Source organism: Rattus norvegicus, chromosome 15 (assembly GCF_021556685.1).
Source record: "Rattus norvegicus strain SHRSP/BbbUtx chromosome 15, alternate assembly SHRSP_T2T, whole genome shotgun sequence".
NCBI lineage: Eukaryota > Metazoa > Chordata > Mammalia > Rodentia > Muridae > Rattus > Rattus norvegicus.
In genome coordinates this window covers 12,475,148-12,495,263 of record NC_141548.1, presented here as the reverse complement: position 1 = coordinate 12,495,263, position 20,116 = coordinate 12,475,148, and the positions used below count along the sequence as shown (strand labels likewise).

Here is a 20,116-nt window from a genome sequence, read left to right as displayed (position 1 = left end):
CATGATTGTGACCTGTGTGACGATCACCTTCCTCCTTTATGACACCTCAGCTTAACCCTGAGATCTCACAGCACCTCAGAGTACAAGGTGTCGGAAAGAATGCATAGGCTTGGTTCTCCAGAGCCCACAGCTGACATTTCCTACTGAATTCTTTGAGTCCTTCACCTCCCACGCCCTGTACAGAAAAGAGGGCTGGATTTGTAAAGACACTTTGAGCCTTTCAGTATACTGAAACCAAAGATGCTGAGATCAGAGTATTTTGAAGGACTGCTTTGCATGCATATAATTATTTGGGATCATAACCACCATTATGAATGTTTACTAAACTTCTAAAAGAAACTGGCTCATCTTACAGCCTTTACTGTGCCTTACATTTCTGCTCTTGTGTTTCTGTCTTATAAAGGAAATTAGGAGTTAATAACCAAAATGATTCAGGTTGATGTGAAAAATAGCTCTTTTAGTTTGTTTTCAACAATAATGCCCTATGTTCTTAGAATTCAAGGTCTGGCTTGGTTGGGAAATGGTATCCTATTTCTTCATGTCCAAATTCTTAAGGAAAGGTTCATATACTTTTCTGGTCCCTGGCAACACATTACAATTATACTTCAGGTTTCTGTTTCCATTGCTATTCTTTTTAAAATCCACAAGTGGCAAGTGAAGGCACTTTTGAAGGATTGCCCCACTGTCTCTTCTGCTTTGGTCTCAGAACAGTTTATAGAATGGATGTGCAAGTAAAAATTCACTAGCATACTTTAAACCCATACTCGTTACTGTAATCTACAGTGAAATAATACTCTTAAATTTCTGCTTGAATAATTTTTATCATATCCCCAACACTAATAAATCTAAATAAGCTGTAGAAATATGTGCTAATATGTATGCAAAAGCTGCTACCCATTTTAGATATGACGAGCTTACTATCACCTTTCTCAAAAGCAAAACGAAACGACTCTTTTAGTTTTCCTGGCATCACAGGTGAGCTGTTTAGCTAATTTCATTCATGTACCAATTTAGCCTAGAACTTGTCACATACCTAAGAATAATGTTGAACTTCTCATCCTCCTACCAACACCTCTAAATTACAGGTGTGGGCTACCACACTTGCCATTATGAACTGCTATAGATTAAGCCCTCAGGGCTTCATGAATGGATCCCCTGTTCCTAATTCATTTATTCTTTAATATACATATTTGATATTCTACTGTTTTGTTTACAAAGCACACACAGTTGTTGACTACTAACTATACTGAATGAAGAACCAAAAATCAAACATAGTTTCTTTGTTCAAATAATATATTTGAACAAACAGCATAACATCAAAGAACAATTCCAAGATAGTGTTTTTGACTCTGTATTTATGCTCTTATGTTAGGAGATAGTGGTGAGATCCAACGTGAGACATTTAGGTGAAGGTATAGGTGAAGGGAACTCAGTTTCTGTAGTGGAGTTTCCTGAGCATTGGAAGAGACAGGCAGTGGTTGTGAAGCCATTGCATAATCATAATCATAAATGCAATGGAATGGAGAAAGATGATTCTCACTGACAATGCAAGAAGTAATAGAAGACAAAAACAATAGAACCAACTTTAATTTTTAATGGAGGTTGCCACTGACATGTAGAGAAATTGAGTGCAGTTGAAGGTTGATGAGTTTACTGGCAGCTTGTGTAGTGGAATATTTATAAGCATCTAACCAAAGCAGAAGTTTCAAGTGTAGGCAACTGTTTTAAGTGTGATCTTAGGTAATTTATATATAATTTCCAAGTTTGAGTTTCCTTATAAAAGAGAAGAAAAATACTCTATTCTAGGATTACCACAACATAGAGAAATAAAGGACCTGGCATATATATAGCTACTACTGAGGTTATTTAACACTATTATTATTATTATTATTATTATTACTATTATTATTTATTTCTGTTAAATTAGGTGAAAAGTTTGGTAGAGTGTTTGACTAAGTTTGTAGTCCACTGTTTATTCTTCCTTTCCTTCCTTCTCACTACCCTGTCTAGTGTACAAATCCTATCCCCACATTCAACTATTTTTGTTTTGTCTTAAATCCTACTGGTGGGGGTTTCATTGTTTGGGTTTTTTTTGTTTTTGTTTTTTTGGTTTTTTTTTGTGTTTGAAAATCGTTTTTGTTCTGTTTTTGAAACAGTTTCGTTGTTTGGCATGTTGGGATTATAGGCATACACTACTGTATCTTGATAAGTATTCAGTGTTTGTTTGAAAGAACAGTGGATGTTAGAGGCAGGGCCAGTGATAGTGCCTGCATCCTTCCTAAGGCAAAAAAGAGACCCTGTTTTAAAAAAAGGGGTAGGGGGAACTGGGACAAAGGGGGGAGAATAGTGACTTTCCTTACCTGATTGAAATACAAAAGCAAATGCTATTTTTTTGAAAATTAAATAGTTTGGTAGATAACTATGAGAGTAAAATGACTAGAAAGAAAAAAATATCTCCAAAGTTACAGTTGAGCCAAGTACAAGATATTTGACGTCATGAAAATCTACACATTCAGAAAAAGTCCCAAGAAAAGCTCCAAGATAATTGCTAACAAGTGAAGTAAATATTACAACTTACAAAAATATTTAATAGATAACAGAGATGGGTAGGGGAAACATCAAAGCTTGACAACAAAAACAGGAAATTGTATATAGAAAATTAAGTTGATGGAGAATCAAGCAAGAATTCAGGTGAGTGCCCAGGGTACCATAGAAAGACAGGGCTGATTTTGGGCTTAGTGTATGCTTGAACTCATGCAAGTCTGCTTAGCATTTTTCACTTAAAAATGGGTTGGGCATTCATAGCTTATTCAAGCAACCAAGAGCAGAAACAAGGGGAGTCCTGAGTTTGAGGTAAAACAAGCAATAAGAGAACGATCTGGGAACTGGACATGCCTGTTGTTTCTGGGCTCTGCTTCTGGCATGGTGAACATCAGTATTACACAGCAGTCATGTAGAGCTGGAGAAGCTGTGAGGGTGGGCACAGGACAGCTGCAGCTTTAAACGGGTATGTGACAGTGGTGGTAGCCGATGTGCATCATGAAAAGTCATCTGTAGTTAGCACTGGCGTGTGCTAGGCTCATTCTGTTGTCTGTTTAGGTGGTATGTCATGGAAAGCAGGGGTGTTGAGCATTCCATGGTGCATAGGAGTCTCCCCTCAGCTGTGGTGTAAACTTCATGGGAATTAAGATTGAAAAGCACTGTCCCTAATGTAGTAAGTGCAGAGGTAAACGTTCCCAGTTCCCAGCAATCTACATTTGCTTCCGAAATCATTTGTGAAAAGATGTAGACCTACAAAGTTTATATAACACAGTGAAAATCCCATAGTATTACCAAGTTATTATAAAAGTTATTGAACACACAGTCTTGCAATTATTGTGGAAGGGACTTTGTAGACCAGCACTAATATATGACAGTTAAACAGTAATATTAGAGTTTTGTCCTTGAATATGTGTGGTTTCGTTTTATTTTATTACCTTATTTCCTATGCTAAAAACATTTTGGAATGAGGTTGAAACTTATAGTAGAAGCAGTCATCAGTGCAGGGAGGAAAGGAAGCTAAGTGACCGCTAAGGTTCAGCTGGAAGCAGAGCTCTTCAGCTATGTTTCAGTTCACAAATGCTTCTTAATCACCGCCGTCGTGCCATGAGCACTACTGTAGATGATGGCATCCCTCAGAACAAGCATAGTTTTCTACTCCCTGTCTGACACTACTTTTAGAAGCTTAAAAGACTCAATGAGTACTCATCTGTGACAGCTACACATTTCCCATGGCAGTATTAATACTGTCATCCATGAAGGTGGACAGTAGAAGTACTCAGTGGTACTGAAGTGAGACTTATGAAATGGAAGTGCTTGTCTGCACTGCTCTGTCTTTACAGTTGGAATCTCTACTGCCTCAGGGAGTCTGGCTGGTAGAAAATATGAAAGAAACATGCATAAGCTCTTAGAAAATGGGTGGTGATAATTTACCCATGATGTTATCTTCTTTTTAATCAGAAACCCCAGTGATGAAAAATACAGATCCATCCGCATTGGAAACACAGCCTTTTCTACTAGACTCTTGCCTGTCAGAGGAGCTGTTGAGTGTTTATTTGAAATGGGCTTTGAAGAGGTGAGTACGTGAAAAGGTCTCCTCACCATTCTTTATGTGCAAAACAAACAGCAGTGACAGTGAATAGTTGTTTAAATGACAGTTTTTAAATTAACTGGTCATTTTGGAAATGTGTAGAACTAGTTGGGTTTCTTTTATTTAATGTATATATGAGTACACTGTAGCTGTCTTTAGATGCATCAGAAGAGGGGATCAGATCTCATTACAGAGGTTGTGAACCGCTATGTGGTTGTTGGGAATTGAACTCAGGACCTCTGGGAGAGCAAGCAGTCAGTGCTCTTAACCCCTGAGCCACTTCTCTAGCCCCTGTTTTTTTGGTTTTTTTTTTGTTTTTGTTTTGTTGTTGTTGTTTTTAACATGTTAGACATTTTTAAAGTATAATGAAGTCAGGATAAAATGTAACAAGTTTCCATAGATAGGAATTCTTAAAGTCTCAATGTTTAGAATAAAGAGCATGAAATACAGCCCAAGGATCAAATGTGGCCCCTTTAGTCTTCCAGCAGCATGTTTGATTGATCTCTGAGTGTGCAGTGCATATAAAAGTATCATCATTGTCTCCATTAAGAAGTAGAACAAGGAAGATAGAGAAAAGAGAAAGTCACCTGCCCCACATGCTTTTCTAGTGCGATGGTGATCTCAAGATGTTTACCATTTTATTCCACAAGAAGAATTTGGTGTTTCCATCCTCTCAAACCTTGTGGCAGAGTTTACTATTATAATACAGTAAATGTGGTTATTAAAGTTGTCATTTTAGCCAAGCATGCTGATACATCCTGTAGTCTTCTCTTCTTGGGAAACTGAAGCTGGAAGAAACTAAGACTGTTTCTGTAAGATAGACAGACAGACTTCTGTGTACCCCTATTTTTGGTATATAGGATATTAGCAAAGTTGAGCAGGAGTACAGGTGCTATTTGTAGAGTTTTTTCTCTTCCTAACCAAATCCTGATGCATGCCATGAGGATGTAACAGTGAAGTAAGTTAATACAATCCCAGTTCATCCACAGCTTATGCTCTCATCGCCTAGAAAACAGGAAAGAGGCAACAAGGGTAAAGAACACAAGACATGGTACGTGCACTCACAGCATTAGAGTACAGCCACTGCAGCAGTGAAGTGACCGCCGAAGGAAGGCCTGTGAGGTGGTAAAGGGTAGGACTCAAGTGACAAGAAACCACTCAGATACCTGAAACTCAGTTCATACAGGGGAGTGGCTTGAGCAAACGGCTTCCAGCCGTAGCAGTTCTGACATGAGGACTAGCTTTAAGCATAGACAGAGACCAGGCCAGATCAGGTAAAGACTCAGACTATGATAGTAAATCTTGATTATCAGATTGATGAGATTGGTAAAACATACTTCTTATCCGAGAGACTACAGAGCAGGAGGCCCATGACTAAAGGAATGGTTTAACCCCTTGAGGGATCCAAACTTCGACTTGATTAATTAGTAGAACTATGGAGATGTGGCCTCTGTGGAGAAAGTAGCTCCCCAGAGACATGTCTTTGGATGCTATTTCTTACTGTGACCACTTTCTGTCTTCCTAGAGAGGATGCCTCCTCCACATGGTCCCACCACTATGATATTCTGCCTGGCTGTGGGCCCAGAAACATGTTGCCAAGTAACTAGGTACTGAGTCTTCTGAACCTGAACCAAAATTAATCCTTCCTCTTTTAAATTGTTTGTGTCAAATATTTTGTCAAAGAGACAAGATAGGGAACTAATATTGATACCATTGGAAAGTTTAAAGCAGGGAAGAAAACTTTCAAATATTATTTCAGTTATCGTGAAGAGACTATTCTGGATAATCTAGAGTGTAGGCAAGGGATGATACAGGGAAACCATTTTGGCTTCTTACCCGTCTAAGACTGCATGGCAATGGTTATATAGATATCAGGAGAGCCTTTGTCTGCTGCTCCAGTGCTCCTAGCTCCTAGAATATTGCTATTACAGCACACATGGGAGGCTGTAAACAGTTGCTGATCTAAGCACTGATGGCACAGAGACAAGATCTAAATGGATTCAGAAATTGCGTGTATATACATGTACAGAGGAATGAATCTATTTTGAATTAAACATCTGTACAAGGGGAAAGGAAGAAATTGGGGACAGCCAGGTTTAGGTTTCAGACACTAAGTAGTTATTCCTGTCTACCTTACCTATTTACCTACCACTATCCTTGGTGAAGTGGCAGTTTGCATGGGAGAGGCCCTGCCTGGCTTGTTGAAAGTTTGGCCTACTTTGCTATTAAATATTATTTAGTGGAATAAAATGAGCACACAACTCAAATGAGACCAGGCCAGGTTATAAAGCATGGTCATCTGACTGCAGGTTCCATATAAACCCTGAGTTTGGAGAATTTCAGACTATCGAGGGAGAAAAGGGAGCACTGCTAAGTCTTCGCGAGGACATGAAAACTTAAAACGAGACAAGAAAGCTTAGCTTTTGGTGTTTAGAGGCTGTATCAGTTTCTCGTTGTTGAAGTCATGGGTCCAGGGGATCATATTTGTCTTTCACCTGACAAATATTCGTTTGTAACCTCTGACCTAATTTGCTCAGAAAGTGCCCCGGTGTCAGGCATTCATTACGGTTGGCCTCCTCCATGCCAGATAACAAACCATTCCAAGACTTGGGATAGTGTTTGATGTAAGTGGAGTTACAGTATTCTGATAAAATGAAATTATATTTGTTTTTGCTGTTTTTAGGTCTCACACCTCCAGACAGACCTGAAGTCAGTGTAACTAAGGGGTGATGAGTTGAGAGAGCTGACAGTGTACTGGGAACTTGGTAGGCTTTGAAGTCGAAAGGTAGATCTGATATTTACCCTGAAAGCATGAGTGAGGTCGAGGAAGGATGGGATCCAAATGAGTCCGTGACCCCACAGTTTAGTGTAGCAGGCGTCAGCTGGGAGCCACGCCTGTCTTCCTGCTGCACCCTCCCGCATGCTCCAGTGGGGATGAAACGGATTTTATCAGAACAGTTTGGGTTGTTTGGTTTTCTGAAACACATTACTGGCATTTCATGGTCATAGGACATATTTGCTAAGCATCCTGCAGTGAGAATTGTCATGGAAAAAGTATTTTGATAAGCAAGTTTATTGAATCTTAGAATCCCATATTTCTTTTTTTAAAGATTTATTTACTTATTTTATGTATATGAGTTCGCTGTAGCTGTCTTCATACACACCAGCAGAGGGCATCAGATCCCATCACAGATGGTTGTGAGCCACCAGGTAGTTACTGGGAATTGAACTCAGGTCCTCTGGAAGAGCAGTCAGTGCTCTTAACCACTGAGCCCCCTCTCTAGCCCGAATCCTTTATTTCTTAAAATGTTCCTGGATCTATTATGTTTAGCCTGTAATTTTGGCCTTTTATGAAGCTGTGGATCTTTACTATGAACATGTTGGCTGTAGGTACCATTTTTAGGATTGGTTAGAGAGGAAGGCAAGGCATGAGCCACACATCTGTCCTCTTGGGCTCTAAGGTGTAGACTGACATGCAGATGCAAATACCTAGGCTTCCCATACTTAAATACACACCAGTTCCATTTTGGCAACAGCTCACCTTCAGATGCGTTCCCCTACAACCCACCTCCTGCTTTTGCAGTGCTGCATCACTAATGTCAAGCCATCAGATGGCATCACTCGTGGGGACCAGATGGTATGTGTAGATGTGAAGAGTTGTTCCTGTTTTAAAACTTTTACTAAGGGACTGAAGACATGGCTCAGTGGTTAAGAGCACTGACTGCTCTTCCAGAGGTCCTGAATTCAAATCCCAGCAACCACATGGTGGCTCACAACCATCTGTAATAGGATCTGATGCCCTCTTCTGGTGTGTCTGAAGACAGTGACAGTGTGTTCACAAATATAAAATAAATAAATCTTAAAAAAAAACTTTTACTATTTTAATTTTGTTTGTTTACCAAAACAGAGTTTCAGTGTCTCTCAGGCTGTCCTGAAGTTCACTGTGGAGCTCAGGCTACCCTGAAGTTCACTGTGGAGCTCAGGCTACCCTGAGGCACACTGTGGAGTCCAGGCTGGCTCCAGACTTGAGCTTTTGCTGCTTTGGCTTCCTCAGCACTGTGGTTACAGAAGCATCTTTGTTTTTATTGGCAGATACTGTTTTGTACATTTTTGTGAGGTACTATGGGATCTGTGTATAATGATCATGTGGTGGGTTTTGTGTCAACTTGGGAGGGCCCAGCCCATGATGAGTGGTGACATCTCTGGGCTGGTGGTCCTGAGTTATGTAAGAAAGCAGGTTGAGCAAGTCTGGGGAAGCAAGACTGTAAGTAGCATCCTTTCATGGCCTCTGCATCAGCTTCTGCCTCCAGGATCCTGCCCTGTTTGAGTTCCTGTTACTGACTTCCTCTAGTGATGAACAGCAATGTGGGAGTGTAAGCTGATTAAATCCTTTCCTCTCCAACTCACTTACTTAGGTCATGGTGTTTTGTTGCAGCAATAGAAACCCTAACTAAGACACAAAGTAGTTGGCACGTCCATCACGGTGAATACACTCAAAATCCTGTTTGGAGATATAACTGTGCAGTTGTCACAGTATTCTCTCTGTTCTACCAAAATTACACTAGAACTTACTATACCAATTGACCTCATACCTATCCCTATCCCTCATCTCTAGAATACCCACTGTTCTATACCTTTTTTCTAATGTTGGAGTGAGCCGTTATTGTTGTAGGCGTTCTGTTTGCTCATCCCCTTCCTACTACTTGTAAAAGCATGTAGTTAGGAGCATTGTGATTTCTGTTCAGACTAAGATGGGGGTCAGTTAAAACAAAGCAATTGAGGTCTTGCAATTTGAGTCCACAATCAAGCAATTACTGTGTGGCATCAATTCGGTTTTTCAGCTTCTCTGAGCCTTTGCATTTTCACATAAAATGTATGTAAATGATAAAGGTACAGCCTTTTAGATGTTCTGAGAATTATTGGAATGAATGTGTATGGATTGGCTGCACAGTACCTATACTACATAAACATAATGAGTAGTAATAATTTTTCACAGCTAATATGATTAATACAGGAAACATCATGTACATTTGAAGAAGGATTCTATAGTGAGCTTTTCTGTTACTTTTACCTGGTTTCTGCAGCCTGCTGTTCCCAGAGAAATAGTCCTCCTTGTTGTTTAAAATGCTCATCATCTGCAGGGGTCTTAGCTGGGGCTACTGTTGCTGTGATGAAACAAGGAGCCAAAGGCAACGCAGAGGACAGGGTTACTCTGCTTACCCTTCCACATCACAGTTGGTCATTGTCAGCTAGAACTCAGACACGGAAGTAACCCAGAGGCAGGAGCTGATGCTGTGGCCATGCAGGAGTAGAGCTTACTGGCTTGCTCCTTCCGGTTGCTAATCCTGCTTAGAATCCAGGACCACCAGCCCCAGGGTGTCCCTACCCACAATGGACTGAGCCCTCCCACATTAATCACTCACTGATACAGTGCTATGTAGGCTTGCTTACCACATGATCTTGTGGAGGCCTTTTCTCAATTGGAGTTTCCTCCTCTCTGATGGCTCTAGCTTTTGTCAAGTTGACATAAAAATTAGCAAGCATATCAGGTATGGCCACTGTGTGTGGTAACAACGTTTAGTCATTTCACAGTTTGTAGAATTACCGTTCGCCACTGTTGCTTCTCAATTCCTTGAAACGTGATTTGGTATATTTTCATATCACTTGTTTTCTCGGTTTATAATTTACTATTTTAAATCAGGAGTTTTGTGTTTATATTGAAGTTGTCTGTGCTGTGGATAAACACTTAACTAATATCAACAAATACTACTTGTTTTGTTGTGATTATTTGTTGTTAGAGGCCTTATCAATACTGTATAAATGGGCTTGCTTTTTGTCTTGTTTTGTTTGGTTGGTTTTTTTGGTTTTTTGTTTTGGTTTTATTCCATTCTGTCTTGTGGCCACAGCAGGGATTGGGGCAGGGGCAGGTGCTGGAAAGCTGGCCCAGCTGTAAGGGCAGTTGCTGTTTTTGCAGAGGACCTGACTTTGGTTCTCATCACCCACATAAACAGTAGCTCACAAAGGCCTATAACTCCAGGTCCAGGAGATCCAATGCCCTCTGACGGTCTTTGTGGATACCCACATTCACATGCATACACACAAATACATAAATAAAATTATTTTTCGAAAGTGCATCTTTAAAAATATATAGTACCAGACATTGTGGTACATTCTTCCAATCAGGAGGTGGAGGCAGGCAGATCTCTATGAGTTTGTGGCCTACCCAGTCTATATAATAAGTTACTGACCAACCAGAGCTACACAGTGCGACCCTGAATTTACAAAAGAAAGAAAACAGTCTATAGTTTGGGACTAAAAGTGTCACTTGAGGGTAGAGGACAGGCCTTTATTGACTTGGGTTTCTGCTGCCTAGCATCCTGGGTAGCTGGGATTATAGACCTCAGCCTCTTGGCTAAAGCCTTTTGCATGCCAATATTTCTATCATTACTTTGCATGGAATTAATAGAAAATAACAGTATTTTATTTTATTGAGAGAATATAGGAATATATATTTTGCTACTCTTTGACATACTGTAAAATGTTATAATTTCTACAGCTCTCCTAAGGCTCGGGATGCAGTCAGTTGGTCGGGCACTGCTTGCTGAGCACGGGTTCAAACCTCAGGATTACCTAGACTGGATTTGGTGGCACATGTCTATAATTCCAGCACTGAGGAAGTTCAAGGTCATCCCAGCTAGAAAGCAGATTGTGGCTGGCCTGGGACACCTGTCTCAAAAATAAATAAAGGTCCCTGGATTACACTAAATATGCCAAGTTTTATATACTAATAAGGAAACATTTTCTTAATTTAGTTTAAAAACTAGTATATTTGTTGATATATGATACATTCAGGGCTGAAGAGATGATGCCATGGTTAAAGGTGCTGTCTGCTCTTCAAAATAACTAGTTTGACTTCCAACTCCCAAATAGCAGCTCAAAACCATGTGCAGTGCTGATTCAGTGGAGCAGACACTTTCCTCTGGCTTCCCTAGCAGCAGACACACACAGTGCACAAGACACACACACACACACACACACACACACACAGTGCACAAGACACACACACACACACACACACACACACACACACACACAGACAAAAAGCCCATACATATAAAAATATTTTTTAAAAAGATCTGATACATTCAACAGTATCGACACCACTGTGTATAAGAATGACTGTCAGTTTAAAGCAGAAATTAAGATTTTTCTCAATTCTGTAAATTCTAGGGAGAAACACACCTTATCTTTCCTAAAAAAGCTTCAGTGGAACAGCTTCAGAAAATCCGTGACCTGATTGCTGTAGAGAGAAGGAGCAGACTGGATGGATCAAGTCAGAAGGTGGAGTTCTCTCAGCACCCTGCTGCTGTCAGGCTTCCTGCCGAGCAGCCTGAGGATCCTACAGGATTAATGCAGCACTCAGGAAACCAACCTGGGCAGCCGCTGAGCCTACCCTCTGCTCCACTGGTACTGTGCAAACCCAACCTTTCTTACTGTTGTCAATGTTGAAACAGCAAACAAGAAGTGTTCCTGAGGTCATCTCAAATGTTCTTGGGTTTAGGACTTTAACATCGTTAAATTTACTAATAATTTCAAAAACTGTCAGAGATATAGCAAATGTAAGGGAACGGCCACCTTTATTTTCCTCCTTCCTTCAGTTCCTTCCAGACAGTCTCTTGCTACGTAGCCCAGGCTCACCTTCAAGCCATGATCCTCACTTCAGCCTCTTGAGTTGTGGGATTATAGTTGTATATGGGTGTTCCCCTCCCCATCCTCCTCCCATTACCGCCCTCCCCCCAACAATCACGTTCACTGGGGGGTTCAGTCTTGGCAGGACCAAGGGCTTCCCCTTCCACTGGTGCCCTTACTAGGCTATTCTCTGCTACATATGCAGTTGGAGCCCAGGATCAGTCCATGTATAGTCTTTGGGTAGTGGCTTAATCCCTGGAAGCTCTGGTTGATTGACATTGTTGTTCATATGGGGTCTCGAGCCCCTTCAAGCTCTTTCAGTTCTTTCTCTAATTCCTTCAACGGGGGTCCCGTTCTCAGTTCAGTGGATTGCTGCTGGCATTCACCTATGTATTTGCTATATTCCTGTTGTCAATCTTGATGGGAATTTAATTCTCTTGGTCCAACTATTATCACTATCCTAAGTGAAAAATTGGGTTCTTTAGGTTTTAGGTAACTGATAATCTATTAATAATTATTAATTATTAACTATTAACTATTAGTAGTTATTAACATGAAAAACTGAAGTCAAGGTTTTTGATGCCTTAGCAGACACTATGGCCAAATTTAAATGATCCCCTTTCAAATAGCTGTGTGTCTTTTCCTAGAGAGATATAAACAGACATCTACTGTACCTCAGATAGTACACTAGCTGTAGATCAAGAAAATGAGTTCATCCAAGTCCAACTTGGTGAACTACTGAGTTTATTGGGCTCACTAAAGGCTTATGAATAATAGGTAACAGCTGCATCAACCCTGTGGCACGTGGGTGCCCTCCTCCCAGAAGCTGCATACGGAATCTGCTTTGTAGTTAGCTTTCTATGCCTTTTTACTCTGGGTAGAATCTTAGGCAAGAGTCTGTATTGGTTACTTTTCTGTTGCTGTGGTAAAACACTATGCCTAAGGCACATTTATAGAAAAGGGGGTGTATTTAGAGCTTATGGGTAAAGAGCATTAGGGTTCATAACGACAAGGAACAGCATTGCAGCAGGCGGGAGGCATGTAGCCAGTGACAGCTCACATCTTGAACTCTTAAGTAGGAAGCAGAAAGGGTGCTAACTGGGAATGGCCTGTAGCTCTTGAAATCTCCCTGCTTCCCTCCATTGACAGCTCTCCTCCTGATTGGCCACAGCACCAACATCTGGGGCCAAATATTCAAATGCCTAAGACTTATGGGTAACAACATCTCATTCAAACCCCCACAGGCTCTAATGCCCTCCATACACCTTCCTTCTGTGCAGGACTAGCCTAGTCTTGTGAAGGTCTCCTGAGTGCTGGTGATTCGGAGATAGCAGGGGTCGTGGAGGACAGTATTCTTTAACAGTAGGAGATACTTGGTTTGCAAAAACTCCTTTTGATAAAGGTTATTAAATATCCTCAATTTTCACTGTCAAGTTTTTGTGTTATTTCCATGGTGATTTTGTGAATAACAAGTTTAAACTCTTACCCACTTATTTTAATTTTAGTGAAATGCCTTGTCGCTCTCTTCCATACAGTAAAACTTCACATGATCAACTCTTAACTCCACCCATCATCCTTTCAAATTGGGTAATTCTGGATGCTTTAAGCTCTTCTTTCCTTGGTAGTCAAAGATTGAGAGTCTTTTCTTTGTTTCATCCTAGAAGACCCCAAGATGCTCCTTTGAAAATAATAAAGGTTGTAGGTCCTGGTCAGCTAAGACACAGGCGTGCCCTGTCCTTTCTTGTAACTTGTATTGAGTAGTAGTTCTGGTTGGTTTGTTTGGTTTTGTTTTTTTGGTGGTTTTTTTTTCCAGAAAAGATTTAACTCCTTGGACTTCTAGAGAAGGTTTAATTCCCTCTGTCACTACTCATTTGTGTCTCCTTTGATTTATAAAACCTGTAAATACTTCAAGTACCTGTTTCTCATTTCATTGGTTTATTAATCAACAGCTTTGAAGTTTTCTAATTACAGTGTTAGGATACATCTTTTTAAAATTCCCTACTGTCTTCTGTTTAATTAGTGTTAAAAGTTTAAAATGTTCAATGCATTCTTACAAAAACATTTATATATATTCCTGAACTAAGTACTTCATTAGTGTTGTAGCTCAGGAAATCTCTTTCTACTTTCTGAATCATGGTTTGCTCCTAAGCTTGAAGTTCAAGCATAAATAATGACAGCTTTAAGATGCTGTCAGTCAAAACAAACTGCCATTCTTACCAACAAAACTTCCTGAGATCTATGCTATTGATGGGAAAGTATTTATCAACTCTTCCTTGGTTCTTCTTTCTTTCTGAACAGCTCCTGGTTATCCATGAATTACTAGAATACTTTTTTCTTTGTAACCTGGGTTGACCCCAAATTTGGTATGTAGTTAAGAATGACCTTGAACTTCCTATCCTCCCGTTCCCACATCCCAAGTGTTGAGATTACAGACATGCATCTGGAATACATTTTACAAAATAAGATTTACTTATCTTTATGTATTTGAGCCTGCCTGAGTTTAAGCCACAAGAGGACATCAGATCCCCTGAAGCTGGAGTTACAACTGTGAGTTGCTAGGTGGGTGCAGGAAACTGAGCCCAGGTACCCTGCAAGAGCAGTAAAAGCCTTTACCACTGAGCTATCTCTCTAGCTCCTAGAATACACTTGGCTTTAAATATCATTTCATTTAAACTTAATCATCAGTTTCTATTCTGTAAAACTTAGCAATTATTTTTACCGTCATCATTTTGAGTGTTAAAAAACTTAACTTCTATTGAAGCTAAATAATTTCTGGTAAACTCTGTAACTGTGTCTTTAGCTATATCAAGTGAAAGTTTTAAAGTTTAAATCACAATGCATATATAATTGTTAAGAATTTTTCATAAATCCTTACCACTTGAAATTCCTGCCTGTTTCATATAAGGATATATTTTTAAATAATTATCATACTTTATGATTATTCCATTGAAATTGTTAAATAATACAATAATGGGAAAATAAAATCACCTACATATTTATTCTTATTGCGGTGTTGGGCTTGGCAGCCAAGGGTTCTCAGGTGATAGAAAGATGCTGTACTACTGAGTCATAGACTCTCTGAGCTCATTAAGTTTTAAATTTATGTGTCTGATAAACCAACAATAAGGCAACTTCCTAGTCTGAATCTATTTAATAAGAGAAGAGCTCTTTGGGGGTATAAGACTTTTAATGTTCAGTAACTTGCTCTTGTGGCACTCTTAGATGTCAGACACACCTTTACATCCTGAAGTAGATGTCAGACATACCTTTACATCCTGAAGTAGATGTCAGACACACCTTTACATCCTGAAGTAGATGTCAGACACACCTTTACATCCTGAAGTAGATGTCAGACACACCTTTACATCCTGAAGTAGGAGAATGCTTCAGTTACGATACCTCCTATGTTTGAACGTTTAGTCCCTATTGAAAGTGACAAAGCTAGGACAGGAAGGATTGCAGTAGTTCAGAGCATGTGTTATTCTTGCACAGGTTCTTACCATCATATCAGGTGGTCTACAACTATCAGTAACCCCAGCTCTATGGGATCCAGTAACCTCTTCTGACCTCCACAGGCACCTTCTTCATGTGTACACCCACGCACTCGCACACCCATACACAAGTGAAAAATACATCTTTTTTATTGATGATGATGATGAATGTGGTGGCAGGACATTAATTCTAGCATCAGGAGGAGACTGAGCCAGGAGCATCGTGAGTTCCAAAATAAAACCCTGCCAAAACAAACAATAAGTTGTCCTCTACTTGAGGTCAAGACCAGCATTATGTGGAGAAGATAGATAAACTAAGACTGGTAAAGCTAAACACTTAATTCCAGGTATGTAGCATTTCAGTTTTTCTTATTGAAAACACAAGCATGTGTGAAATGTAAAGGCTGGAAAAGCATGTACACAGATCTTAACCATAATCTTCTGAAAGTGGTAAAATGATGGGTGATATATTACTATTTACACCTCTTAGTTGTTCATGCAGTTTCTTTTTGCAACAATATATAATTTAGATATAGAAAAATTTAGTTTTTTTAAGAAATGTTCATTGAATTCCAGAAGGGATTAAAACTTTCACTTAAAATTTACTATTAAACAGAACTTTCATGCTGAAAAGTAGGCTCCCCATCTGAAACTCACAGTACGAAGGATGGTCTGGAAGGTGCACAGAGCTGGTGGCCCTGGAGGTGGCTGCTTGTTTGCTAGAGAAGTGACGGTGCTCATTCAGCATCACTGACTTGACAGAATCCTGAGTGCTGTACTTTCATATGGAGTTAAATATCTCACAGCAGAACCAAAATAACTGGAAGTATGAATAGCAAAGAAGAAGCCGTTTGGTCCCAAAAAGATTTCACATTTTAAACTTCCACTTATACTCCAAATAAGTTTTCCTGTGTCAGGCAATTAACTGCTGCCTTATGTAGCATTAGTACACGGTTACCCAGCTGCCATAATTGCCCTGCAATCAACAGCCTTCTATTTTTATGGCTTAAGCCCCCCCCTTTATGGGCCAATGAATATGTAATGAAATAAGGCAAGAAAATAAACTTTATTGTTCAAGATCATTTGAGTGCCATTAAAACTACAATGAATGAGGTAATTTCCAGATAGAAAGGAGTAAATTGAAAATAAAAATACTCTAAATGAGTTCTTACCCTCTCAATAAATGAAAATCTGCATTTAAGAAAAACACACCACTTTAAATGTATTGTTTTAATAAGAATTCTTTCAAATAAAAATGGAGACCTTGTTTTATATAAATTTTGCTTTATAATAATTTCTGTTTATGTCAGTCAGCATGTTTTCCCTGTTGACTTTTCTACTGCTTCAGTTCTTACAACTGAACCTGTGTTTGCATTGTTCACAACTGTTGAATACAGCTGTTAGCCGAGATCCCATCTCATCTGACACTCTGGTCTCTTTTCTCGGAAGGACTTCTTGGTGGCGTTTGTACCTTCCCCTAGGCCTGTTCTCTTCCAGGTCGCACTGACTTCGCAGACCTGGGTCTGCACTAGTGTTTCTAGCAGACCAATGTCTGCGAGCCTTTCTTATAAACTGATGTAACACACGTCAGTATGCAGCTTCCCTCGGATGCGAGTGGCCTACATTTCTTGCTGCTGGTTTCCCATTCTCATCATTGTCTCCATTTCTCAAGCACGTCTCCATCTTTTCATTATGTGTCTCCAGTAAGACATTAGGAACACATACTCTGTTTTATTCGTGAATAGTGTGTACAGTATACAACAATGCAAAAAAAAACTCATAATTCTAAAATTGGTAATAAATTGCTTAGTTTCTAACTATGCACATAAATCTTCAGTTTACATAGTACTGATAATTTTGGATTTGGGGGTACAACGTCGTTAGATCTCATGGATTTTTGTTGTTGTTACTACATTGTGATGCAGATTTTGCTGGTGACTATGTACAGGGAAGGAATCCATGCTAGAATAGAATGCCCTCTCATTTTTGCCTTGTCTACTTGCATTAGCTTTAATACTCATAGTTCTTTGTAATATTTTTAAGCTAGGGTTGGTGTTTAGTAAAAACAGCACTCAAGAGACAGAAGCAGGTAGACCTCTGAGTTTGAAGGGAACCTGGTCTACAGAGTATGTTCTAGTATAGCCAGTGCTGCAAAGAGAAATCCTGTCTTGAAAACCAAAACCAAAAACCTCCATACCTATAAATGTGCTCATCCAGGAGGACCTGAAACTGTAACCCTGCCACACATCATAGACACAGGTGGGAGCAGGCCACTCCTCTACTTCCTGTCATTCTTCTGCTCTTGAGTATTTCTGCAGCTCATGGGGGAGCCACTTTTAATCTAAATATTAACCAGTATTATAAGTTTCTTGCTTTAAAGTTTTGACTAAGACTGATGGTAGTTCTAGCATTTTCTTCTCTTTGAACCATTCAGTACAATTCATCAGTCCTGAAGTTAGTCCACGTTAGGTGCCACTTGGACAGCTTGGTCCCTTGTAATTATTTTCCCTAGTTATATTATTACAGCCTGTGCTAAGTAAGATCTAGAGTCTTTGTTCTGCTACATTTCTTCAATTGTTTTTGCTTTAGGCGGGCTTTTGTATACCCAGGCTGGCTTTGGAACTCACTGAGTAACCAAGAGTAATCACCTGAGCTGCCTATCTCGCCCTCCAAGTCTAGTGTTGTAGCTCTGTAGCAGCACACCTGGCTGTAAGGGCTGAGCTCAGCCTGTTTTCCCTTGAGCACTCACTGTCGCGTGCAGCTGGTCATGTCTTACTGTAAGTGACTAACTGCTAATAAGTGGCTAACTGCTAATCTAGCTACTCACAGGGAAAATGCATCCACCGTTCCTATTTTCCTTCTGCTCGGTGCTTCCCACAGTGGGCTGAATCTTCCGATATCATTTTACCTTATCAAGACAGTCTCCCACACACATGCCACAGACCACCTACCCCAGTGTATGGCCCTCATTGATACTCCCACAAAGTGATTCTAGGTTAGGTCACATGCTAGATAAGCACTGTGTCAACCCAGACTTCTTTGGTACTTAAGAGTAAATTGCTTAATTTACCACTTTATTAATTTACCACTTTATTCCTAGTATCCTAGAAAATAGGGCATCAGTAAACATTTATGGACGTAAGCGTCATTGAATTCCTGTGTACCATAGGCTACTTGGCCTTTGAGGGCAGTGACTGTGTTTGTTTCAATCTTAATTACTTTTCCAGTGTCTGATTCATTCACAGACAGATATTAACTCATTGTGCTGGATCTGTGAATATGCAGTTCATTCTTATTCTTTCTTATGTTCCTTCATTTTTTCATTTAATGTTCTTCTTCTTTCTCATCTTCCTGTGTGTATGAGTGTGTGTACATGCATACGTCTGTCTGTACATGCACCTAGGCTTCATACATGGTAGGCAAGTACTGTACCAGTGAACCCTATGTTCTCACCTCTGTTTACTTTACACCTGCTGAGATGGTGTCACCTAGCTGTCCACCCTGTCCTTGAACCTAACAGTTCTCTGGCCTGAACCTCTGCCATGGCTGGGATTCAAACTTGTGCCACTTAGCTTAGCTATTACTTCTTTCCTGTACACATATCCCAGTGCTTAATACAATGCCTGGCATACTGTATTTGGTAATGGTTTGCTAATCCAGTCACATTTACTATGATTGCCCTTGTTAATTGTTTCTTTTATGATACTTTATAAAGTGTATTTATCTTACCCTTCTACATAATTAGCTAAGTTGGGTATAAGTTCTATGTTCCTAGTCATTTTTCATCAGGATTTCAAATCATGTGCTTTCAATAAGATGTTTGATGTCAGACTCCAACCCCTTCCCCATATGCATTTAAGTTTTCTTACTACTTAAGGCCTTTAGGGTTTTATTTTTAACCTTCTGCTATTCAATGTTCTGGTCTAGTTAGTTTCCTATTCATCCTAGCTCTTCAGCTATGTGAAATTTGCTTCTGTTATTTCTCTGAGATGTTTCTTTTTTTCCAAAGATTTCCTTACTTATTTTTATGTGTGTGAGTGCTCTATCTGCATGTACACTTGCAGGCCAGAAGAAGGCATCAGATCTCAGCATAGATGGTTGTGAGCCACCCTAAGGTTGCTGGGAATTGAACTCAGGACCTCTGGAAGAGCAGTCAGTGCTCTTAACCACTGAGCCATCTCTCCAGCCCCCAGCCCACTTTGAGATGTTTCTTTTTTCCATTGTTTGTAATTTTTTTTTAAGAATTCCTCCTAGATTTGGAAACTTTCTGATTTATCTTGAGTGTCTGTTCTTTTTATGCATTACTCTTAGAAAATGTCTTAGATTTCTGATTTGTCTTTCTGCTGTTTGATCATACCAGTGACTTCTTTATTTCAGTGTTTAAAATTTTATTCCTAAGATCTGTACTAGAGCATTTTGAATACTAATGATTCCCACTTTAGGGTGTTCAACTTACATGTTTGGTTTGAATTTTCTACTTTACAGTAGTATGAAAGAAAGGCAGTGCACATCCAGGAGAAACCATCCTGGAATTATGGGTGTTCAGTGTCTTCCTGAACTCCGATACATGGCAGACACTCTCTCTAGCAATGATGGACGGGGCAGTGAGCTGCAGCTCCACCAGCCTCAGCTCCTGAGGTCATAGTGCCATGTCACCAATGGAACAGGGAGACAAAATGCTTTTCCACTCAAGATATTATCAACTTGTGACACGTTTTCCAGGATATAACCCCATTGGAGGAGTGTCTTTCTAGTGTGTGTTCTAGTCTTGGAATCGTACTTCTTTTCAATCTCAGCTATGTTTTCC

The 20,116-nt window shown here is 39.8% G+C and overlaps 1 protein-coding gene and 1 long non-coding RNA gene across 9 annotated transcripts in view; one reads left to right on the top strand and one right to left on the bottom strand.

Moving 5' to 3' along the window:
* Positions 1-20,116, top strand: part of Ngly1 (N-glycanase 1) — a 50,865-nt gene that overhangs the window by 964 nt on the left and 29,785 nt on the right. For 3 of the 8 annotated variants that reach the window (XM_087585999.1, NM_001414987.1, NM_001014136.2), the window contains 2 exon segments: positions 4,000-4,114; positions 11,360-11,596. In XM_087585999.1, coding sequence (XP_087442125.1) covers positions 4,000-4,114; positions 11,360-11,596 — 352 coding nt within the window. 8 annotated transcript variants of the gene reach the window in all.
* Positions 4,746-9,299, bottom strand: LOC148000821 (uncharacterized). The gene is made up of 2 exons (XR_015638660.1): positions 9,201-9,299; positions 4,746-5,134 (listed from the first exon to the last, which is right to left on the bottom strand). It is a non-coding gene; the product is annotated as an uncharacterized LOC148000821 (long non-coding RNA).